Raw genomic sequence first — 26,768 nt, forward strand, 5'->3', positions numbered from 1 at the left:
TACAAATAACAAGTGCCAGCTAAATGACTGCTTGCTCACGTGTGAGTTCTTAAATGTGTTTGACTTTCTTAATCAACTTTCTGATTCAATTGCCGCCATGCATGTGGTTCTTGCTTCCTATTGAGGGCAGGTTTACCAAAGTGGCAGTCTTTTTATGCTCATAATATATAATATTATCAATAAGTTCAGTATGTTTGTGTTAATATCATCTTAATGACGGGCAAAAATAACCATATATAGATTATATTGTTTATTCAACTGATCGATTAGCCATTAAATTAACAAACATTAAACCAGTTGCAGTTTCACAATTTAAAATTTTCGTATCTTGAGATCGGAATATGCTACTACTTGGTCTTCTTAATTTTGAAGAAAAATCTGTATTATTGTTATTATTATTTTACAGTACATCCAATCACCGTGTAGAAAACGCAAGCTGACCCTTCAAATTAACATGATACTATCACTCACCCGCTTATAGTAGTCCTCAACAACTACACCTCTTAATATATATTCTTTCCGATGAGGATCTGTGCAATGTATAAACATCATTACAAAGAAAAGACATATACTTTCGAATGTTTTCTTCTTACATATATAATGAACATATGTAAAATCAAAAATTACTTTTATCAAAAAAAAATATTTAATGTAAAAGTTTTAAATATTTATTCTCACAACCATTTGTAGATAAAACTTATAAAGTCATTATTATATAACACATATAATGAACAGATAAATTGTTCATAAGTAAATTTAAAATAGATATTTATTTATAAATTTTTAACTTTTAGTAATACATTATGTCTATCACTTCAAAACAATTTTCTTGTTGTGCATATATTAGTGATTTTGTTTATTTTGTAATTATTTGTATGTCAAAAAGGTTCATGTTCCTTCTTTAATTTGCTGCTCTTATTTAGTTGGGAAAATGTTTGATATAAAATAAAATAAAATAGACATAGCCCTAGGACTGTACAGAATTGGAAGAAATTGAGGGAACACTTTTAAAGGAAACATATATAGCAATCGCCATTGGATTTATTAGAAACAAAATCATTCTTTAATTTCATGATTATGAAATTGCTTCCTAACTTTTAAGCCTGCAGAAAGCGATTCCTCCTTAATTAACATTATGTCGCTGCTATAAGGAAAAAGATTGGACACCTTTCAAGATAAGTTGATAATATTGAGAAGAAAATGACTTTTGTCAATTGTGTGATGGATAATTTGATGGATAGAGGTATGATGATTTGGGACATTTCACCCAAGCTTTCATGTGGGAAAATCATTTTCGCATTTAAGATTCTAACACAGTTGCTTGATTTCAACAACTATAGTTTCGCGTTTTAATTCCTTGTGGATGACTGAGACAGTTAACTGCGTAACTATATTTGTCCTTCACCCAAATGACATATATACATTTTCCCTTGAAGCACACCTTAGCTTAATACAAAGAAACCAAAATGTCACCTTCCAATTGCATACATATGATGTAAAGTCTAGAATCATTTAACTTGAGATAATCATGTGAGATGGAAGAGCTACTTAGTCCACCTAGCAGTAATTGATATTGTACTTTATCATTGAAAGGAACCTAAGTTAGATTACGCAGAGATTAGTACAAATCAAGTTGGCACTAATCAATGTCTGTCTTTCAATATAAATCTTTAATTGTTTGAATAAGATCATTGCATATCTCCTATGAACTAGTAATTGTTGTTAGACCAATAAATATTAAGTTCAAAATATTTAACTTTGAACATGAAGTTATATTAAAATTTTCACATTAATTCATAGTATAATTAAAATAACATATACGAGTAGAAAATAATTTATATCTTGCAAAGTGATTTTATAAATATCATGAGTTAGGTCAAAATTAAACTCACAATTTAAGTGAGAACATATTAGGATAAACAATAGGGTAATGAGAATTCTTGGTTTCTTTATTTTTTAGGGGATGCTAGCTAGGATTTTGAGAAGTGTTCTATCAAAGTGGGTGGTGAAAGAGAGGGAGAGGAGTGTATTTGGAGGGGGTGGTATTAAATTAAATTAAATTAAATTAAGTAAAAGGGAATGCTTAGAGTCTAAGGGAGTGGCACCATCCATTCTTGTTTGACCCGTATTTTGTGGCTTACAATTCGCCCCGTTGTCCTCTCACCGCCAACCTAACTTCACAATACTAAAAAACTCCATCCTTATTCCGAAACTACAACCCACACCATTCAGCTTCGCCAACTCGTGCATTGGTTAGGGGACTCACACAGATTCTCTCTACTTAAATTAATGCCACTTATAAATAAAATCACTTCCAATTTTTTAAGGGCCAAGCCAACACAGAACATTCGTTTTTAAATTCAAAACTTATTAAAAGGGTCAATAATGTGCATATATACGAAAGTCTTGTCAAAGGAATACTGGCCCTGACCCTTAACGTCTTCTTATTTCTAGTGTCACTATCATGACCTTGAGTCTGAGGACATTATTTTCTACTATTGCCTTTTCTTTCTCTTCCATTGATAAGTCGGGGTTGATATATGCCTCAAATTTTCTTGGTTTTTTCCCCTATGAAAAAAATCACGTGCATGTGTAACTTGAACACATGCATTAAGGATATAGAGCATCTGTATATATAATATATATGTATTCACAATTAGCAAATATTGCTTAAAACCTGAGTAATGTATATCAATGGATGAGGAGAATTTTCCCCAAGTCATGAATTTCAAGAGAAATATAAAAATTACGCGTTCTGTCGCATGAATACGAGACTCCCTGAACATTTTCTTGTCAAAGTCAAACCAACACATAGAACCAATGAATAAAAATAAAAAATCAACTCATAGTAATCGATTTCACACCTAAAAGATGTAATGACTTAAACCACGTTGCAATTGGCTAAATTGTATTCTCCTTGTTAAAAAAAAAATTAAGCCTTTAATAAAAATTATCATTTATATAAAACACAAAATTTTATCATGTTAATCACTAGAAACAATAAGCGAGAGCGTATCTGAATTCATGATAATAAGAGAACTGTGTAGTTTGGCCTTTCAGATTAATATGTACTCTCTTGAGAGAACCCTTTAGTTATCTCTCTGTCTCTCTCTGATAATAGGATGTCAGAAAAGAAAAGAACCAAACGTATATCTGGAGACCTAACTTATGTATAGACAATCATATTGCCTTTTTGTATTTATATTTTTACCCATCACAAAATAAAATTACCCTTTAGTTACCATGCATTAAAGGTCTCATAACATTTCAGATACATAATTGCCAAAATAATTTATACCTCATTAGATAACTTTAATTTTGGCATAACCTTATGTGTCTTTAATATATAATTATTCACATATAAAATCAACGTTGGATTAAGGATCCAACAATCTCCCACTTGAACTATATGTGTAACCTTATAATTATATAATTATAAAATGCATCTTTTATACTGATTTGGTTCATCAATCATATCAACATATAGGATCAAAGCAATTTTTGTTATATTTGTCGTAACTAAACCCATCAATGGTTACATACATAAATCATGATATGGATGTGTAGTATGAAATTTTCATGTAATGTGATCTTAACATGCCTAATTCCAATAGGTCCTCCTTAAACCTTAGTGAGATCAAACCATGACAAAATCAGAGTTTCAATATACCAAAACTTTATTTCTGCAGAACATATACTTGAACCATATATATATTGAAAAAATATGTCTATGTCATAGAAGCATTCATAAAATCAAAAACTCCCATTAAAACTGAACATCACTTAAAGACATAACACACATATGAGCAATGTGCTCATGAAACATTTTGAGTGGTAATCCTTTAGTAAGTGAATCCGCAACCATGGAGTTTGTGTCAATATGTTACATAAACAACTGTTTACTTTGAACTCTTTCTTTAACAACTAGGAATTTGATGTCTATGTGTTTAGACTTTGTTAACCTTCTGTTATTGTTGGAAAATAGAACTAGAATTGCTAATTTATTGACACAAAACAACTTAAGTGACTTTTCTATACCATCTACTATACGTAGTCCTGTGACAAAGTTTCGCAGCCAAATTCCATGATTGATGCCTTATAACATGTTATGAATTCAGCTACCATAGTAGAAGAGGCTATAAGAGATTATTTTGCACTCTTCCATGAAATAACACCTCCAGCTAGCATGTATATGCAGCTTGATGTAGATTTCATACTGTCTTGGCATCTAGCAAAATTGGAGTCAGTATACCCTATGATCTCAAGTTGATCCAACCTCCGATATATAAGCATATAATCTTTCGTTCTTTTTAAGTATCACATGACTCACTTAACTGCTTTTCAATGATCCAATCTTGGATTACTCAAATATTTGTCTAATATCCCTGTAACGTACACAATATCTGGATGTGTACAGACCTGAGCATACATTAAACTTCCTACTACTGATGCATAAGGAATCTTTTGCATCTCCTTTTCTTCAAAGTCATTCTTAGGCCACTGAACAAGACTAAACTTGTCTCCCTTAGCCACAGGAGTATTATTTGGTTTGCAGTCTTGCATGCCATATCTCTTGAGAACCTTTTCGATATAACCTTTTTGAGACAACCTAAGAGTACCTCAAGAGCGATCTCGGTGTATCTGTATGTCCAATACAAAAATGCATTACCAAGATTTTTCATCTCAAAGTTCTTAGCTAGAAATCTCTTGGTTTCATGCAATAAATCTATATTATTGCTGGCAAGCAAAATATCATCAACATACAAAACTAGAAAAATATACTTGCTCCCACAAAACTTATGGTATATATAATCATCAACTAAATTCACTTCAAAACCAAACGGTGTTCACATGATGAAACTTGAAATACCATTGTCGAGATGCTTACTTGAGCCCATAAATGGATTTCTTAAGTTTGCAAACTAAATTCTTTGAATCTTTTGAAACGAAGTTTTTCGGTTGCATCATATAATTTTCTCATCAATGTTACCATTGAGAAACGTTGTCTTTACATCCATCTGATGTAACTCAAGATTGAAATGCGCCACTAATGCCATTATAGTCCTGAAATAGTCTTTAGAAGAAATCGGAGAAAAAGTCTCTTTATAATCAATACCTTTTTTCTAAGTAAATCCCTTTGCAACAAGACGAGCCTTGAACCTCTCCACATCACCTTTCAAATCCCTCTTGGTCTTAAATATCCATTTGCAACCAATGGGTTTCGCACCTTCTGGTAATGGAACAAGATCCCAAACGTCATTGTCCCTCATGGACTTAATCTCTTCATTCATGGCATCAATCCACTTTTGAGAATTAGAACTTCCCATGGCTTGACGAAAATTAATTGGATCATCTTCCATCAATCCAATTCCAACCTCATGTTCTTGGAGAAACACAATATAGTCATCTGGTATTGCACTTCTCCTTTCTCTAGTGGATTTCCTTAATGACATAGGTTCTTGAGGAGGAAGAGTTTGTTCTTCTAGAACAATTTCTTGCATAGGAAGTTCGACATTATCTTGATTTGTTGTGTCTTGAACAAAGTCAGAAGGAGGATCCTGAACAATGCCAATAACACCTGTGGAAGTATTAACATATTCCTCTTCAATGACAAAGTCCTTAATTATATCTCCCTTTGCAATATCGACATCTTCAAAGAATCGTGCATTTCTTGATTCGAAAATCGACTTAGTTGTGGGATCATAAAATTTATACCCCTAGATCTTTCAGAGTATCCAACAAAATAACAACTTATATTTCTTGAGTCCAGTTTCTTTTCATTTGGCCTATAAGGTCTTGCTTCAACTATACAACCCCAAGCATGTAAGGCTTTTTGCCTGTCCAAAGTTCATAAGGGGTTTTTTCAGTTGCTTTTGTTGGAACTCGATTAAGGATATATATTGCAATTTTAAGGGCTTCTCCCCAAAGTGACTTTGGTAAAGTAGAATGACTAATCATACTCCTTACCATATCTTTAAGCGTTCTATTTCGTCTTTCAGCAACACTATTTATAGTGGGCGATCCCAACATAGTGTACTCTGGAACGATATCGCATTCCTCTAGGAATTTAGCAAATGGCCCTGGACGTTGTTCACTTGAACCGTCATACATAGTATTCACCACCATGGTCAGACCTAACGCTTTTAATTCTTCTGTTGAGTTGGTTATCAACTTCAGCCTTATAGCTTTTGAACACGTCCAATGACTTTGTTTTTTCATGAATGAGATAAATATAGTCATATCTTGAAAAATCGTCAATGAACGTTATAAAATATTGTTGACCATTCCATGCTACTGTAGGAAATGGTTCACAAGTATATGTATGTATAAGTTCTAAGACATCCAAAGTCTTATTGGCTTCAAATCTCCTTTTGTTTATTTGTTTCCCCTTTATACAATTGATACAAATATCAAAGTCTGTAAAATCTAAAAGGTTTAGAATTTTGTCTAACACAAGTCTTTCTATTCTTCATTTAGAGATGTGGCCTAATCTTATGTGCCATAACGTAGCTGAATTCTCATTGGTTAATTTTCTTTTTATGCCTAAAGTACTTAATTGTAGAGATTCATTAAATGAAGCAATCGTATCAATGAAATAAATATTATCATAACCTGATAAAGAACTAGAACCAACCAATTTTGAATCATAAAACAAACTAAATTTTCCACTCCCAAATGAACAAGAATAACCAAATTTGTCCAAAACAGAAATAGAAATCAAGTTTCATCTAAAAGACGATACAGCAATAATGAATGTTTCATCAAAATCCAAATAAAAACCAGTTTTTAACAATAATCTAAATTTTCCAATTGCTTCAACTTGAACCGTCTTGTCGTCACCCACATATATGTATCTTTCACCATCATTTGGTTTTCAGTAACTCAAGCAACCCTGCATAGACACACTGATGTGAGTTGTTGCACCAAAATCTATCCACCATGTGTGTTTAGGTACAGAAGTTAAATTAACCTCAGAACAAACCAAGTTGAGAAACATACCTTTCTTAGCACGCCATGCGTGATAATTAGTACAATACTTCTTCACATGCCCTACAGCTCCACAAAAGAAATAACCATTTCCTTCATATTCATTTTATTTCTTTTGTTGTTTCCTTTAAGGCGTTGTAACTGCAACTTCCTTATCCTTTTTCCTTTTCAGTCCCTAGCCCTTATACTTTGAGGTAGAGACAACATGAGCACTTTTTGCCTTATCTAGCTTCAATCTTTCCTCTTCCTGAACACAATGTGAGATGAGCTCATTTAGAGACCAAGTCTCTTTCTGACAATTATAGCTCACCTTAAACTGACCAAATTGTGTTGGAAGAGAAATCAGAACTAAATGCACCAACAAGTCCTCAGAGAGTTATAACTTAAGTTTTTTTAGTTTTGAAGCAATATGAGACATTTCCATGATGTACTCCCTAATGTTGCCCTTACTTGTATACTTTTTTGAAATTAGGTTTGCCAAGAACCTAACTCAGACTTTTCATTCTTAACAAACCTTTTTTCAATTTCTACAAGGAACTCCTTAGTTGTATTTATATTTTCATATATTGTGCCTCAGAATTCTTTTGGAATGGCCTTCTTCATGATTATTAGACTCATGCGATTTGACTTCTCCCACATTTCCATTTCCCTTTTATTTTCAAAGGTACTCATATCCGTAAGAGATGGAGGTGAGTATAAACTTAACGCAAGGTCAAGATCCATTACTCCAAGAACTATCAAGACATTGTCTTTCCAGGACTTGAAGTTTGAGCCATTAATTAGTACAAGAATAGAGTTGACATTAGCAATAATATTGGCAGGATCATTCATAACTGAATTGAGAACAACAAACAAAATACACTTATATAAGTATCAAAAATAAAAGTTAAATTTAAATACAAATAAATCTCATTTCAAGATATCGGTAATACGCTAACATTTTATCTTTGGATAAAATTTTAACTATTCAATGATACCTTGACATGGTAATAACATGCTAATAATAAGAACATGTCAAATAATAAACCTTCCTTTGGGCTGATTTAATATTTACACGCAAAAACTAAAGAATTATTACGCATTTATCACCACAAGTACACATGTAATTATGTAAAATACAAACCTTCCTTTGGGCTGACTAGTACACATAATTTACAAGGTCACAACCATTTATATTTTAAAATAAATTAATTTTCACAAGAGAGGTCACTTTGGTGACATGTTATTTCAATTAATTAATCCTAAAATATATATAAATCTTTTTTAGTATTTGAATTTAAAATTTAAAAATGAATGCAATTGTTATACAATAAATATATAAGCTATATGTATAAAAATTGAATGCATTCCTTATAAACAATTAAAAAAAATGATTATGTCAAACTTTCACATACAAATTGGTATGCTTAATACATACATTGAAATCGATATACAAGCCAAACATTTTTATTTTATAATAACACATAATTATTAAAAATGAGTAATATATCACTATAAAAACAATTATGATCATAATAATGTAAACATATATCAAACGTTCTACTAAATATATAATATATCAATTTAAAAACAAATTAAATTCGTAACTGAAACCAAAATCAATTACAATATGCAATATATCAATTTAAAAATGAATTAAATTCGTAATTGAAATCGAAATCAATTATCATAAAAAAAATTCTCAAAAATGAACAACCTTATAGTATTTTCATATTAATGTATCTAATATATTATCATAACTGTAATCAAATTGCAATATATCAAGAATATGCCAGAATCATCAATTAATCACATAACAAAATATTTGAGCAATTAAATTTAATTTAATTGACTATTATGAATATGAAACACATGTTATCAAAATACTGGAAAAAGAAACCATGATACTGCAAGACGAAACACACGTTCCAAATTACATAAAAGAATTTCAAAAATCAAATCATCCAATAATTAAGATCCTTTTCTCCTTACTATAATAGTCGGAAGATACATATATTGGATTTTCTTTTAACTAAAGAAGCATGGTAAATTTATAAATAATACTGTAATGAAGAAACATGCCCAAAAATATTCATGATGATCAAACATGATATATGGGCTCTGATACCAATTGTTAAAACCAAATTTAAGCCTTTGATGAAAACTATCATCTATATAAAACACAAAATTCTATCATGTTAATCACTAGAAACAATAAGCGAAAGCATACCTGAATTCATGATGATAAGAGAGTTGTGCGGTTTGGCCTTCCAGATCAACACGTACTCTCTTGAGAGAACCCTTTAGTTATCTCTCTGTCCCTCTCTAATAATGGGATGTCAGAAAAGAAAAGAACCGAACGTATGATCTGGGGACCTAATCTATTTATAAATAATCATGTCGCCTTTTTTGTATTTCTATTTTTACCCATCACAAAATAGAATTATCCTTTAATTACCACACATTAAATGTCTGATAACCTTTCAGATACATAACTGCCAAAATAATTTATATGTCATTAGATAACTTTAATTTTGGCATAACTTTATGTGTTTTTAATATATAATTATTCACATATAAGACCAACATTGGATTAAGGATCCACTCCTTTCTTCAGAAATACTTAAATTATATTATTTCCTCTTATTTTAAAAATTATATTTTTCTTATTAAAAGATAAATTAATGCATAATATACTTATTAGTTTATTTAAATGTGAATGAACATGAACTTGCTGGGTTAATTTTTCTTTTTCTTAACTCTAAATATTATTAGCAGTAATTTTAAATTTCCATTATCGGCTTGAAAAGTAGAAGAAAAAAATTATTGAGTCAATAATATGAGTATTTAAAATATGATTTCATATCTATTAAAATCTTGAGGTGAAAATATTCTTTTATTTTCCCCTCTTATTATTTAGGTTCAATTTTATCTTTTAAGTTTAAAAAATTCACTTTGATCTCTTGGAGTGTCTTTGTTAGACCAAAGTTGATCCTTTTATGAATATACTACAGTAACAATGTTATTAATTTGTCTCATATGCCAAACAGTCATAAATGATATTATTGGTTCGAGTATTTATCATTAGATTAAAATCGTAATACCTCAAGTTTCACGTGTTAATTGTAACTTGACTCAATATTCGTTGTAGGACAATTGATACCATAATACAATCTGGCAAAGATGTGATATTTTATATAAAAGATAATGTCTTATGACAATAAAATTCATATATATGTTAAGTATATAAAATTTTGGTAATTTGTCAGCGGTCAAAATCAAAATAGATTGAGAAAAAGAATTAGAATTGTGGTACAACATTGCAAAACTCAACACGGTATCACATTGTAGCTATTGAAGCTTTGCGGCTACGAACTTCAAGTAGAAGAAGAGTTTTGATATTTACCACTTTCATCAAGTTAATCAATTTCATTTGTCAACTAAATGAATTTCATGTTAGTTGAAGGATTGTACACAGCAAAAAAAAAATGAAATATAAGTTTGGAAATTAGATATCTCTCCACTTAATATAACTTTGTGCAGCTTCCGTGAATTTTAAGTGTAAATTTTCCTACTTGCTCTCAACAGAAAAGTTAACTGCATGTACGAGTTAAGTATAAATTTGTGTACTTACTTGCATGACATGTAGTTAGTCTGAATATTAAACCTTTTGTTGATTTTAGATGAATTTGTAAGCCATTGTAGCTACCTTTTGTGATCATATAATAAGCAATTGCAAAAATCATGTCTAAGAGTATTTTGCATCTCCCTCTACCAAAATAAAGACATACAATTGGTAATATTTGGTCATTGGGGTCTCTCCTAGTATTTTCCTTAAGGGTGCTTATGATCTTTAAGATCTCACTAACTTGACCAAGTCAAAGAGGCTTTAAATGAATTTAAATTTAAAAAAATTAGATTTAATGGATTTTGATGACAAGTTCGATTCATACTCTGAGTTGTCTCAGCTCAATTTAATGTTGTATATTCTTTCTAAAAAAATTATTTTTTTAAAATAAATATATACATTGATAATAAAATTTTGAGTTAGTGAATAATATTTTGTCTATCATATTATATTTATATTGATATTGTTTGTTTTAATATATATATATATATATATATATATATATATATATATATATATCATAAATATACATTAGTTGTAGTTATATACTTCTTTAATTTTATAATTTAACTATATTAATATATTATGTCAATAAGTCAATTTGACACACAATCTTCTTCTATATGTTCTTGAGTCTTAATTTTGTTAGATTTAAATTTAAAAAGTTGACTCTATCAAAATTTCGGGTCAAATAAGAGACAGATAAACTTGTTGTAAATTGTCCCGCATACACCCCTGTTGTGGGTTCTATAGTGTTACCTTTCGTAAAACACCCGTCAAACCTATGTTAATACAGTTCATGAAAATTTCCTTTCATGTTTTATAGTAGATATAAAGCCTCCAGAATGTTGGACTTAGACACCTCCTTGATTGATCCAATTCATTTTCATCACTTTCATCATCTGTCATGTATCCTTGTTAGGTAGCCTCGCACAGTATGCATTCCACTCACAACCACTCTTACATGCATTCTCATCCATTGTATCATTCTTTTTAATGTTGGTCACATAGGGTGGATTTAATTTCAATATGACTACAATATTGGACCACGCACCCAATGGGCCTTTTAATTTTACCCATATGACATGTTCTTGATGAAATAGAATTGTTGATGAGTCCAACTTATAAGATAAGCCCATTTAAATTTTTTTCTCAGGTTTTTTTTTCCGCATCATGACCAATCTTCATTGGGGGATGTGAAAGCACTCAAACTTCTCAGTTAGCTTTTTCTTTTATACACAAAACTCAATATTATTTGTTGTTGTTGTTCATACAATATTATATTCATTTGTGATCAATAATGCAAATAAAGATGAACTTAAAATTTAAGTAAATAAAAAATTATGTTTTATAAGATTATTTTTTATTTTCAAAATGATGTGCTAAAAGTATAAGTTAACTATCAAAATAAAGTATTAACCAGGAGTGATTTGAACAATTTGTAAGTTTAGGAGCCTGATTTCTTCAATCAGAAGTATACGAGATAAAATACACGTGTCTCCTCTTGTATAATCTACCCTTTTCATTACCTATGCTCTATCGAAGTCCAAAAAACAAAATGGACATATGCTCTATCCCTAACTTGAATGAAAGCTCCTCTGAAATAAACAGAAAGTACTAGGACAAGTATATGGACCAAGTAGCTTACCACATGACAATTTGTGCTAAGCAGTTTAGCTAAAGCTATTGGAGTGGAGTTATAAGTTCTTCTGAGAGTTGTCTTTGACCAATTGGACCACTTTCATATTGCTCTAAATTGCATTAGTGTGACTGTTTCACATGTGAGCCACACCAGTTCACCCAGCAAGGTAGAGAGCAACGTTTGAAGCAATGCTGGGGGACAATGTCAATTGTCAGGAATTGCAGATTTGCCTCATAAACCTAATCAGTTGAAGTTTAAGCCCAATTCTAGAGACGTGGTTGGTTGGTGGAGCTTAATTTGAGCTCCGCAATGATGGGGAAATTCTACTATTTTATTCAAAATATAAATTTCATTTCTAGATATAAATTTGGTGTTTAAACTCTGATAATATAACCCGATTATATATCTTTTATACACAATGCAATGTATAAAATATATAGATATTTAAATTAAGAGTAATAATTCTGAACCCTGATGATTACTGAAATGTTAAAAACTCATCCAGAAATTATCACTTTGAGAAGACTTTATCTATCGGCTATCACTCCAACCCTAGGGCTAACTCCATTATTCTACATGAAGATTTCTGATCAAATGAATATGATTAAACTGGTTAAAACCCGATAACTTAATTGGAGTGGTCAGGAAATGCCTGATTCACCGATAATCCAATCCGACAATAGGGGATTATAATCTAATAATAACTATATACCATATGAAGACTTCAACGAGAAAAAAGGGGGGTGGTGGGGGGGAAGAACAGTGGGGTTAAGGTTAAAGAATTAGACAACTCCGTTTCAAATCAAAACACAAACACTGTCGATTAATCAATGACTGTCGCTTTACAAGAAATACTGATTTTCTTTTTCTAACAAAAGAAAAGAATATGATGATTAGCCCAAAATAAGGCCAGAAACCAATTAAGGAGGGGAGACGAGATGGGTACAAAGAATGAGAAAATAACAATGGGTCGAGGAACCAAAAATAAAAAACTAATTCCCAGACGCATGTACAAAAATTTCAAACGGATATTGAACAGAGATCCTCAAAAACTTGTCTGATGTTAGGCCTCTCATTTACAGGGAGAATACACCTGAGAGATATTGCGAGCAGTTCATCCATCTCTTTGGAGGATTCTTCCCCTCCGGCAATGTCTCTGTCAATACAGTCCATTACCCTTCCTTCCCGCTCACACAGCCTAACCCAATCTGTAAGATCCACAGCACCTGATTGCCCTGATATTATGTCACCTGCACTTTTTCTTGTTAACAATTCCATTAGGATCACACCAAGCGCATACACATCAGCCTTAAAGGATGGAACTGGTTTGGATGCAGTAGCAAGTTCGGGAGCACGGTATCCAAGTGCTCCAAGATTTAGTATCTGCTCTGCAATTCCAGCCGGTGTCATCAGCCGGTGCAGACCGTAGTCAGTAAGACGAGCATTGTAATCGGGTGCTGCTAACAGTATATTTGTTGGCTTTAGATTTCCATGGGGAAGTCCTCGATCGTGAAGGTATAGAAGACATTTAGCAACATCAACAGCAACTCTTATTCTCTGGCTGAATGATAATGGGGAGTGCCTCCGGGGTGTGCTCTCTGTGCAACAGATACATTGGTATTACACTCACAAAAAAAAAAAAAAAAGCTTATATCATGTCAAAACACTCCTGCATAGAGAATTCAAGAGCTCTAAACATGTTTTAACTGTTGGACAAGCTGTACCTTACTTAAGTATACTAGGAAAAAAATTACCCCCAACATTTGGACAGAGTCCCTGAAACTCTACAATACACTAGAAATAGCCATGCAGCTCGCACTAATGCAACAGTTTCAAACACTATATCTGAGATTTGTTTGCCAGCTTCTCGGAGAAGGCCAGTGAAAATTGACTGGCAAATATGATAGATAACAGCATCCAGCTATTTTACTTTTTCTTTATTTCAAATAAAAGTGAAAACAAGATTTTAGTGTGAAGTCCAATTTAAACAGGCTATACCATCTACACTCGGCCATCTAAAAAGGAAATGAAAGTCAAGGCCCCAAAAACGCATGCAACGATTCATATACACAATTTTAGCCACAAGTATTGGCTTGACTACCAGAGCATAACTCACATAGTGATAAAAACCCCACTGCAGTAGTCTTGTAAAAATAAGAAACTATTAGTTCACATTAATAAAATTATTAATGGGAAACAAGAGTATAGTTGTAAAAAAATATTTAGTATTGGATTGGAACGGCATCAATAGTTTTGGAACAAAACTAATATGCTAAAACATCAATAGTGTTGGAAGAGAGTAATATTTTAGCAATGAGTTGCCCAGCAGTTGCATTATTCTTCATTGGATGATTAGGTTTAAGGAAGGAACAAAATTTAGGCGTAGCATCTTAAGTGTATTTGATGTTGTTATCTAAATAAAATTAGTTTCACCAACCAGTATTACCAACCTTATTGCATGGATTACCAAGGTAAAACTACAATTTTGATTAGAGAACAACACTAAAAGCACCAAAGGTACTAAAGTTTTGTCCACAAGGAAATTATAATTTTTGAAAGGAAACTAGTGTTCACAATTAATTGGTATAATTAACACAATGACCATAGGACATAATAAATGCAAGCAATTTAAAATATTGAAAAGAAGAAAAAAACGACACAGGATCAAAAATGTAGGTGATGGGGGTGAGATATGTTGACGAAAAGTTAACTATTACCATAGAGATGAAGGGCCAAGCTGTCCCCATGTATATAGTCAGCCAAAAGAAGCCTCTCTTGTTCCCGAGGCCCCCAATAGTATGCTAGTAATGGGACAACGTTTGGATGCCTCATAGAACCAATCCTTTTAACTTCTCTAGCAAATTCCTTTTTATGTTTGACCAATCCCACTCGTAACCATTTTACAGTCAACATATGACCACTGTCCAGAGTTGCTTTGTATAAAGTGCCATGGCTACTTCTGCCAAGAACTTCAGCTGGAGCTCGAGATAATTCCTCTGCAGTGAATGCTAGGGAAGACTCCAGGAAAAACAGTTCCCCAGCCAGCCGATCTGGTGAGTAAACATCCAACATCACTGGCTTTTCACAAGCCTCAATAAAACGGGGTGAGGACGACAATGGGGAACCTGGAGAAGACTTCGTTCCAGATGAAGTCGGAGGGTTATCCATCAAACTAGGAGTTACAGGTGCTGAACTAGTAGCCACCATTCCCTGAGGTAAGCCATGCTCAGAAATTTCAGTTACAAACTCTGACTGTACACCAGAGAGTGACCTCGAATTGGAAGTCAACAGGTGGTCATTTGAAAAGCTCAATGAAGTTGTTGGGGGTTGAACATTTGTATTGAACTTGAAGAGGGAAGACCTCGTAAGTCCTCCCAACTTCACATCTCTTCTGGTGTTTTGGCCAGTGAACTCACTTCTTCCATGAAATTCTTTTAATTGTGTTCGATGATAAGCCAATAAGACAAAAGCAATCATAACAGCAGCACCCACTGAGGCAAGAATAATTGCTATCCTGATATTACCCTTTGAACTATGATGTCTACCATTATCTGGAATGTTATCAGACACCGAAGAAGCTTCAGGAGAGTCATTTGGTAACATTAGCTTTCCATTTCCAGGGCGAAACGATGAAGGAGAGAACTGCCGCAAATTTTCAGGAACACGACCAGATAGATCATTATTGGACACATTAAATTCAGTTAAGCTAGATGAAAGCTTATCAGGAATATTTCCAGTAAATTTGTTGTCAGACAAATCAAGGTACTCCAAATAATTAAGTTTGTTCAATTCATTTGGCAGCTGCCCTGAAAAGCCATTCCTTGCCAGATTCAGCAGTTTGAGCCCACCCATCCTACCTATTTCAGAAGGCAAGACACCTTCTAATGAGTTATTAGACACATCAAGATATTCCATTGGTTGATAAGGAGGCATAAGTAGTAATTCACTGGCTCCTGAACCTTGAAGCAGAAGTGGCCCTGAAAGTTGATTTCCAGAAAGATTTAGTCTTGTCACTGACGGTGAAGTAACTAAGCCCCGAGGAATCGATCCATTAAGTTCATTTAAACTTAAGTCAACGGTAAACAGTTTTGAATAGGTTCCTAAACTAGGAGGCAATGATCCTGACAGCTTGTTTGAACTCAGATCAATAACCTCTAAAGGGGCTTCCCAGTTCTGTATAACAGAAATGTCACCAGATAACATATTCCTGCTCAAGTCAATGACCGAACATCTACTCAAAGATGTTGGCAATAAGCCTGATAAACTATTGGATGAAAGATTCAAAATATTTAAAGTTGTTGAGTTGATTACAGCAATTGAACCTGTAATAAGCAAAGACATGTACATTAATTAACAGAGCACCGAGTTCACCATCTTTCCCTAAATAATCTGCAACCCCTAAAAATCTAAAATTCTTCATAAACCATGATGCAATTATCATTTATTTACTTAATTAAAGAACCTAAAGAAAATTTAATTGACAATTGTAAAACCAAACTGGTATTTCATTTGAAACAAGCAAATTCAACTGCAAAACAGAATCTTAAAATGATATAGCGAGTAGAAATAAAGCCATTTAAATATGCCAAGAGAAAACAAAAGAAATTCGTGTAGAGAAAAATATAACATGCCATGTTTACAACTTTGAAGGAAAGATCCCTCGTGTCATCGCTTTCACTAGGAAAAAAACAATAAACAAATGAGCCAACCAAATACCAAGCTTCAAAAGATGCAGAGACACCAAACCAGTAATGCCTCACAGGAGGTAAGGAAGACCATCCATAAAGAATGTTTGTTTCATCAGGAAAAACGTGTAAGAGTCAAACATCATTCCTTTCCCCTCTTTTTCTCTCCCCCTCACACGCTCTGCCCCTATCTGTGCTCCTCCTTCTCTCTCCCTATTTACAGGCACATGCATCATGGTTTCCATTCAAGCACATGCAAAACGAAATTCATGAACTTCCATTTGAACAATTCCCCCCTCCACTCACAGTCAGCGACCCTTTTGGCAGAACAAAATTCCATGATTAAAAAGGTCCCCTGCTTTTCATGCATGCACCTTCACTACATCTAACTTTACAAAACTGCATGTGCATGCACACAAACACAATCAAAAGCGCGCGCGCAGACACACAATCAAGCGACTTCAACCTTCCCTGCTTTCCATTGAAGTTCAAACAGTAAGAGAACAGCAGAATGTAACAAAATTTCAGTCAAACCATTGAATTTCAACCATCCCATTCCCATAACTAAGCTACCATAACCAGACCAGACCCTTAATTCTACCTGAACAAAACACAAAAGAGAGAAACATGGATCAATTCTCAAATAATTACCAGTAAACCCATTGACACTAAGATCCACCTCTTCCATCTGCAGGTCCGTCTGCAACAGCTCCTCCGGCACAGACCCAAACAACTGATTCCCGCGAAGCCTCAAAACGCGAAGCGAGGGCAAAGACTGAAAAGAAGGAAGCTCCCCCGAAACAGAGTTATTACTCAAGTCCAAAACCTGCAAGTTGCGAAACAAACTAACAGCACTTCCGTCAAAGAAGGGCCCATTCAAGTTGTTATAACTCAAGTTCAGAAAATGCACAGTGTTCGCCAAGCCCGAAACATTCTCAGCCGAGAGCGAAAGCCCGCCGAAGAACTGATTCAGGCTCATATCCACGCGCTCCACGTTGCGGAGCGTGGAGAGCACCTCCCCAATTTCGGCCCATAGCTCGTTGGCGCGCAAATCGAGAACCCGAAGCTGTTGGAGGTTCCCGAGCCCGCTCGGGAACCCGCCCTTGAACTTATTGTGAGACAAATTGAGGTAATTTAGGGCCCAAAGCTCGCTGATCCGGGCCGGGACGGGCCCGTAGAATCTGTTATCGGAGAGATCCAAGTGCTGCAGCGAGGTAAGCGAGCCTAAGGCGGGGGGAAGCCTCCCGGTGAAGTGGTTCCCGGCGAGTGAGAGGTTCCGCAGCATCCTGAGGTCGAGCAGCGTGTGCAGCTTGAGCTCCCCGCCGAGGCTGAGGCGGTCGAGCACCACGGCGGTTACGTTGCCGGTCTCCTCGTCGCAGAAGACGCCCTTCCACGGCGGACACGTGGCGGCGGAGTCGGCGACGGAGTTGGAGGTCCATGATTCTAGAAGCTTGAGCGGATCTTGCGTTATCCCTTTCTTGAACTCGAGTAGGGATCGGAACTCGGAGAAGGAGGTGGCGGAAGAAGAAGCAAGAAGAAGAAGAAGAAGAAGAAGGGCGAAGAAGAAGACAAAGAGGTTATTCATCGGAGAGTGAAAGAAAGAGAAAGTGAGAAACGTTAATTATTCATGTAGAGAGAGGAACCCTAGGTGGAGAAGGAGAAAGAGAAAGTGTAGCATAGTAATAATAATAATAATAAGAGTAGAGTAGAGTAGGGTTAGCGAATTGTGATTTTATAAAAATGAAGAGAGAAGAGAAGAGAGTGTTGGTTGGTGGGGGCGAGGGAGTAACTACAGTCTGTAAAGGACAACCTCTTCCTCCTCACTCCTCACTCTTCTCTTTCTCTTTCTCTTTCTCTTTCTCTTTCTCTATTCCAAACCCACATCCACATGCATCTAACGCCGTCACCCTCTCTCTCTCTCTCTCCCCCCAAAATTACTTTTTTTTTTATTATTTTTTCCTAAGACACACACACACTCCTGCTCCTGTCGCCATTACTAAGTACTAACCACCTTTTTCTCAATGCCATCTTTCCCTTCGCTTCTTCTGTTTGCTCTTTATCAGGAAAATATTTAATGTGTTGGGGGAGTTTTCTGTCCAACAACCAAGTCTTCAATATTTTATTGTTTTCACCATGCCAAACGCCTTTCTAATTCATTCCTCAATTTATTGCAAGAAAAATAAGTTACTATCAAATTCAAAACAATTATTATTTGCTTACTGGCTTCAATTGAGGAAGGTTCTGTACAGGTCATGACAGGGTGTTACAAAATATTTTATCTCCTTTCGTTTTCCTCGCAAAATCACATTCTATTCTCCTCTTTAAATATAAACATTTTTACCACGTCATTCAATCATATCTTATCTTATTAATTTTACAATAATTATCTTAGATAAAAATATATTCGTAATAATTTTAAATAGTCAAGTTAACAATGTAAAAAAAAACTATATCAAAATCAAAATATTATTTAATTAATACCACAATAATTAAATTATTAATTTTATGATAATTATTTTAAAAACATATTAAAATAGTAAAAAATTCATTATCATTTTATACTTATTAATCTCTTAAATTATTATTAAAGAAAATCTAAAACTAAAACGTATTTATACAAACAAAACAAAAAATCACATGTATCTTCTTTCATAAATAATTATGTTAGATGCAAGGTCAAACATTAAATATATACATCTCTACAATAAAGATTCAAATTTTAATTCGTCAAGTTAATAGTATCACAATTTTCACTTGTGGGTTTGATGTATAATCATTTTTATAGTAAAAAATATCAAAAATATTTATAAAGATGATGTCTTTATTTTATTAATTAATATAAAAAGGGCCAAATGGAGTAAAAAATTAAATTTCAAAAAAATTAAATCATATTTTTATCTTTATCGTATTTCTTAGATTTTTCTTGATCTTTTATTTATTAAAATATTTATTTTAATCATTTATCTTTGGATTAATTTAATCTTTTTAAAATAATTATTATTTTTGATTTTTTATATAATTTAAAATCAAATTTTAACTGATTTAATACATTAAATTTATATATATATATATATATTATAAAATACAATTGACATTGAAATTTAAAAGCAAATCATGTAAAAAAAATATCACATGAACGATTATAACATATATAAATTATAATTTTTGAAATTTTCGATTTTCACTTTTTATATAATATTTTTTATTTAAAATTTAATAACATTCAATATTTTTCATATAAATGAATTGAGATAAATTTAAAATTTAATATCAATCAATGAATAATTTAAAATGTCTAGATTGACTGGAATTAAATTTAACAGGAAAATGATTATAATGAACATGTTCTTACCGGAATTTGTCGTAGGAACGATCCTCCAAGTAAGATTGGTGAGCCTCCTTTATTGGTACGCTGATGCTTCAAGATGGGGGTGGTACCTGCAAAAGAGACTCCGATGCTAAAGTTAGGGTTTGTATGAGTAATAGTCTCCTATATGTAATGCACGTACCTTGGAGCGAATTAGGTTTGCTTTGGGCTCTGGGCCCGAGATAAGATATGATAGCGGATCTCGTCTAGGGCGAGATCTTCGGTGATCAGTGATTGGATAATGGATCTCGTATGGGCGAGATCCTCGGGAATCAATTGTGATTCACCTGGATGCCGAGCTGACGTCGTATGACGCGTGCCCGAGATCATCTCGCACTGTGATGCCGAGCTTGGAGCTCGGCTTCGCGGTATGGTCAGTACACTAGCTCCCCGAGCTCCAAAGACCGTAGGTCGAGGAGTTAAGACCGAGCTCGTTGGGGGAAGTGGCTTTTCACATGTGTCGCGACCGTTCATTCCCTAGGAACGCGCAAGTGACGTGCCATGGGAAATGACGGTTATGCAATGATGAATTTGCAATTAATTGTATTGTCAGGCGTGCCCTTGAGTTGACACGTGGCGCGGCCGTTTTGAATTGTTGGGAGAAGACTTTCTTTTCTCTCACTCGCGCCTCTTTGCCTTCTTCATTTTACTCTTCTTTCAACTTCCTGCGTACGCCGCTTCTCTTGTTTTCGTCCACCTTCCGTCTCCGTTTTCTCCGTTTCAGTCACCGTTTTTGGTAACCCCTTCGTTGTTAGGGTTATTTTCTGAAGAGAAGTACCAGGTACTTCCTTTTTACTGTCTTCTTTTCTTTTCTTCCCGGTTTTTCTTGTCTTTTCAATGGCTGGGGGAAGTGGTGCCGGCCCTTCTGCGCCTTCTCGGGGCAAGGCGCGTGGTAAGGCGGTGGCTACCGGGAAGGCCACCGCCGAAAAGAGGGATCCGCCCCGGGGCCTAGAGCCAGGCATTCCTGGCTACGACTGGGTCAAGAGCGAGATGGCGGGGGTCCAAAGCGTGTTTCGGACCTTTCTAGAGGTCAATAGGATCTCCAGGTCGTGTAGGGTTTGCGACCCTTCTATCTCCCATATGATTCGGCTTGAGCCTTGTCAGGCCGATGAGGGCGTGTATATGGGGAAGCCTACAGACTCTCCCCATTTCTATATGTACCAGAGCTTTTTTAGGGATTTAGGTGTCTGTCTTCCCTTCACTCAGTTCGAGTGCGATTTTTTGAATTTTATCAACGCGGCTCCTTGCCAGTTGCATCCCAACAGTTGGGGTTTTTTGAGGGCTTTTCAGGTCCTGTGTGCGGTTCTGGGGATAGAGGTGTCCCTTCGCGTCTTTCTTCATTTTTATCAACTGAAGGCGGGCGCTCCGCCTTGTGGTATTTTGTCCTTGAATGGGAGTAGGGATGGAGGTTTGTTTACTCTCTACTCCCAATCATATAAAAACTTCAAACAGGAGTTCTTCCGGGTTGCCCTTGTGGGTATTGACCCCCTGGAGGACGAGGTGTTCCACTTCGGCGGCTTGCCAAAATTTCCTTTTTACTGGTGTCCCAAACCGTCTAGGTTTCACGGTTTGGGTAACCTGAAGGTGACGGCCTCGGAGGCAGCCGCCATTGAAAACCTTGCTGCGCTACCTCGCCCGTTGGATTGCAAGCTCGTTCTGTCGCTTGCGAATTCGCCCTACAGGGAGAGGGGCCTAGAGAGTGATTATTTCGTGTTTTGGTGGTTTGCTAGGCCTCGTGTGATTTCCTTTTGTTGATGTGTTTCCGTTTTTGTCTGCAGGCATTATGGGAAAGAACTTGTGGTGCGAGCTTAAGCACCGCTACAACGTTATCGAGCTCGAGGTTCCCGAGCCTCCGGAGGAGAAAGTTGCCCCCCTGAAGGTTAGCCGGAAGAGAAAAAGGGGGGGAAAAGAGGTCGGGGGAACCTCCGCCCCTCCAGGTGCCGAGGAGGTGACCTCCAAGGCCGTTGACGCTGATGCGGTGGATCTCACTGAGAGTCCACCGTCTAAAGAGGCTCCCCCAGTGGGGGCTGGGGAGGCGGCCCAGGCTGCTGAGCCTACCACGCAGGTCGCCGATGTGAGTGTCGTACTTCCTTATACGTTTCTTCTGTGTTAGACTTTGCTTGGTTTATTGTGGTGATATGGGTTTTCTTGTAGGCGGGGGTGGTCGTCACTGAGGTAGGAGTACGGGCGGTTGAGCAAGTTGCTCGAGTTGCCGAGGTGGTGAGTATTGTTTCTTCGGCTTTTCGTTGCCTTTTATTATGCTTTCTTGTCTTTTGACCTGGGATCGTTTTTCGCAGGCAGGAAATGCTACCGGGATGGCGACCTCCGGCGCTGGGCCAGTCGCTCCCGCCGTCGAAGAAGTGGTCCCAGCCACCGAGCGGGCCTCCCATGCTGCTGGGGTAAACAGTGTTAACTTGTTTTTGTGATTCCCCGTATGCCACCTTGTTTATTTTCTGACATGGGGTTAGTTTTCGCAGGCGAGGTCGGAGGTTCTCATTGTGGACTCCCTGGATGCCGAGCAGGGGACGTCGGTTTCTGCCTCCGTTGAGGCTCGCGGAGGGGGCCCGAGTTGTGAGGCTCCTCCGTCCACTGTTGCGGCCTCGGCGCCGCCTTCGGGCTCGCCACAAGGGGCTTCCCGGAGCGGATATTTGGCCCATCGCTTCGGGAAGGGCCTTTCGAAAGTGCAGCTGGACCACGTGAGTGTCTCAGCCGACATGGACTCACTGTGGAGCTCGGGGGTGACCACTGAGAGGTTCTTCCCTCAGGGTTCGTTGAGCTCCGAGGACCAGGGGCTGATAGAGGAGGTCGGTCCTGAGGATAGTTTCGATGCTGCTCAGGTCAGCTTCGTGTTTGGCACGCATGTTGCGGAGGTTAGTGTCATGCTGCTAGCGCATCTGTTCGACTTGGTCGATCAGCCTTCTCAAGGTTGCAGCGTCGCTGTCCATGGTGACTGAGTGTTCAGCGTCCTCTGTTGCACGTCTGTTGTGGCTTCTTGTGAATACCATACGGGTGGCCGATAAGAGCTGTCTCGATCGGCCCCACGGTGGGCGCCAAATGTTCTTACCGGAATTTGTCGTAGGGATGATCTTCCAAGTAAGATTGGTGAGCCTCCTTTACTGGTACGCTGATGCTCCAAGATGGGGGTGGTACCTGCAAAAGAGACTCCGATGCTAAAGTTAGGGTTTGTATGAGTAATAGTCTCCTATATGTAATGCACGTACCTTGGAGCGAATTAGGTTTGCTTTGGGCTCTGGGCCTGAGATAAGATATGATAGCGGATCTCGTCTGGGGCGAGATCTTCGGTGATCAGTGATTGGATAATGGATCTCGTATGGGCGAGATCCTCGGGAATCAGTTGTGATTCACCTGGATGCCGAGCTGACGTCGTATGACGCGTGCCCGAGATCATCTCGCACTATGATGCCGAGCTTGGAGCTCGGCTTCGCGGTATGGTCAGTACAGAACATTTTAAAAAATAAAATATTAAAATTAATTTAAAACAATAAAAGATTAAAAGTATAATTTAGAAAAATAAATAAATAAACAAGTAAGTTAAATATAGATTTGCCGGGAAGAAAAAAAAAAAAAATGAAACGGCGTGAAGATGCAGATAAGGGTTAGATAGAGATGGTAGAGTGGAGTAGGAGTGAGAAAAGAAGAGGGGGAGGGGTGCAAATAGAATAATGCACCTCAGCTAAACACCCATATTCACTATTCACTATTCATATTTTCTATGATCACATGGGATTTCTATCTTCCACCTTCCACCTTCCACCATTGATTTCAATGACCAATCGTCTCATTCTCCTTCATCGGATCTTAAAACTCATTACACTATATTGTTTCATATTCATTGCCACACCTTTCTTAAAATAGAAAATCATAGTGATATATATATTTGGGTATAAGTATTTAATATCATTTATTAAACCTTTTAATTAGTTGTCAATATTTATGTTCTAAATGATAAGGGTTGAATTTTAGTCTCGTACATAAAATATTATATGAACACTATAAACTTTCTATTTGTCTTATTTGCACTTCAACAAGGGTAGCAATGGCAATGGAGTGTACAGTAACCCATTATCACCTGCATAAATATCTATTTAATGAGTATTATGAATTTTATATGTATTTGTAGATATTAATAATGTTTTATATAAGCATATTTTATAACATCTTAACTAAGATAAATAAATAAAAACATTTTTTGCTTCAATGTGAGAGATAAAAATAATCAATATAGTATTTGAATACATTTAATAGGATAATGGTTCTTGTTAATATAGAGGACTCTATTTTTTAACATGATTTTTCGACATGTTTTTTTTTTCTTTTTTACACTAAGTCAACATGTTCTTTTTTATTCAATGAATTCCAGGTGAATCTCACTAATAAGGAAAGGACCCATATAATTTATTTAATTATATATAAATTTATTCAACAAAAAAATATGTTAAGTATATCATAGTGTATTATTGACATCACTTTTCTAATTAACAACCTAAATTAGTAGTCATGGATTTTTTAAATTGAGTCTAGTCAAAAATAAATTTAATTAAGACAGAGTTGAGTCAATTATGTCATTTTTTTCATTTTACATGACTCACCAATTTTCATGAAACTTAGATTGACTCGCACTTACATGACTCACATTGATTTTTTTTTTTATTATAAAAAAATAATATTAAAAATATAAAACCCATAACTTATATTTTAATTATTTTCCTTTTTTGTAATATAATTATTTCGACACATAACTTATAAAAATGAGTTTATTTTTTAGAATATTTTCATTTTTCAAATTTAAATTATTATTATAATTATTTATTATCTTTAATTTAATTTTAAATTAAATTTTATTTTCAAATCATGACAATTATTGTTATTTTTTAAATTATATTAATTGTTATTATTAGTATATTATTGTCATCTAATTTAAATTAAATTATATCAATTGTTATATATTAAATACAAATATTTATCTTATAAAATAATTTAGGAATTTAATGAAAGAGTTTTTAAAAGTATTTTTAACTTTTTATATAGTTCAATTTGTATTTACATAATTATTCATTAATTAAATTTTAATATGTTTAAAATAAAATATCAATAAATAAATAAAATATTATATTACAATATAAATTATTTATTATAAATCTAAAATATAATTTTTATATTTAAAAGTATCTATTTATACAAATTTTAATTATGATTTATATATTCAAATATGATATTTATTTATATATAATTTATTATAAATTTTAGTTTCATATAATAAATATTTAATTTTTTGTATTTATAAAATATTATTATTATGCTTACACCATTATCTTTAAATTTATGTGAAATTGAATATAAACTTTATATTAATTTAATTCATTAAAAGTATATAATAAAGCAACTTAAGTGTATATAATTAAATAATTATTGTAATGATTTAATCACTAATAATAAAAAAACATACAAGATTCTACTTAAGGTTAACATGTATGCAGTTCCTAGGATATACAAGTAATAGTATATGCATACATAACAATTTTTACCAGCAACTGAAATATTATACAAGTATATATGTATATACAGTAATATCAAAATTAAAATGTATGAATTTAAGTTGTCGGTCAAGCAACACTAGAACACTTACTCAAAAGTAGCATCAAGTTACACTATCATCCAACATGACTCACTCTCTAAACACCTCCAGTATAACCTTGTCTTACTCTCATATAAATATGATTATCATAGTCAAACAACAAGAAAATATGTACGAGTAAGCTAGTATTCAAAAGAATAATCATGCAAGTATAAACCAACATGTAAACCACACAACCTACACCTCATGATCTACAACTTAACATCGCAATAGAAACATCTCAACATATCATTCAACACCTTATAAGGCAAACAACTCAACAATATGTGATAATTTCACATTTCACCTCAACAATGTCATTCAACAGTATACTCAACAAACACATGGATAACACCATAACCCATACATCATATTCATAACACATTAACCACATGCATCGTCAGACATTTATTTACATAGATTTCTTACAATAATGGGATCAGTTTAAATGACTTTACCTTACTAAACCAACACGATTTTTCACACATGTTAGATCAACAACTAATTAGGATATCAATCCCTAACAACATGGTTTTTCATATATCGTTTCTTAAACTAGAAAGTCTAGTATTATTATCAAGGTAGAAAAACTCGAGTATGAGTTTACCACAACATTAGCTTGCAACACTAAGTCCCCTATGAGATTAACCTACTAGTTACCCTTCAAATACTATGCCCTTATAGTACTCAATTAGGGACTAAGCCTCGAATCTTGTACCTTACTCAGTTGGTCACTTTAAACATGTATGCATCAACTTACCTACTTATGGATCAACATTCATTACTTGTAGCAAATATGCCTCAACCTGGTCCACATACTACATCAGTTAAGCTCATAATGAAGA

General features: G+C 34.7%; 1 protein-coding gene and 1 long non-coding RNA gene across 2 annotated transcripts; both read right to left on the minus strand.

Annotated features, from left to right (window-relative positions):
- Positions 1 to 6,054: 6,054 nt before the first annotated feature.
- On the minus strand, positions 6,055 to 9,309 carry LOC145958820 (uncharacterized). Its single transcript, XR_014434373.1, has 3 exons — positions 9,197 to 9,309; positions 7,000 to 7,820; positions 6,055 to 6,892 (listed from the first exon to the last, which is right to left on the minus strand). It is a non-coding gene; the product is annotated as an uncharacterized LOC145958820 (long non-coding RNA).
- Positions 9,310 to 13,031: 3,722 nt separating this feature from the next.
- Positions 13,032 to 19,031, minus strand: LOC109795809 (Leucine-rich receptor-like protein kinase family protein). Its single transcript, XM_020355354.3, has 3 exons — positions 17,573 to 19,031; positions 14,954 to 16,558; positions 13,032 to 13,834 (listed from the first exon to the last, which is right to left on the minus strand). Exons 1-3 carry the CDS (start codon positions 18,504 to 18,506, stop codon positions 13,257 to 13,259), a joined length of 3,117 nt encoding a protein of 1,038 aa, XP_020210943.1. The 5' UTR covers positions 18,507 to 19,031; the 3' UTR covers positions 13,032 to 13,256.
- Between the last annotated feature and the right edge of the window lie 7,737 nt (positions 19,032 to 26,768).

This window comes from Cajanus cajan, chromosome 6 (assembly GCF_000230855.2).
Source record: "Cajanus cajan strain Asha chromosome 6, NIPB_CcT2T_4, whole genome shotgun sequence".
In the NCBI taxonomy this organism is placed as follows: Eukaryota; Viridiplantae; Streptophyta; class Magnoliopsida; order Fabales; family Fabaceae; genus Cajanus; species Cajanus cajan.

What these genes read in the sequence shown, in the direction of transcription:
- LOC109795809 (XM_020355354.3), bottom strand. Translation starts at nt 18,506, where the DNA reads ATGAATAACCTCTTTGTCTTCTTCTTCGCCCTTCTTCTTCTTCTTCTT. An exon ending in TAGTGTCAATGGGTTTACTG is followed by an intron (nt 16,559 to 17,572) that starts GTAATTATTTGA and finishes TGCTTATTACAG; the next exon opens with GTTCAATTGCTGTAATCAAC. An exon ending in CTTGGCCCTTCATCTCTATG is followed by an intron (nt 13,835 to 14,953) that starts GTAATAGTTAAC and finishes TCTGTTGCACAG; the next exon opens with AGAGCACACCCCGGAGGCAC.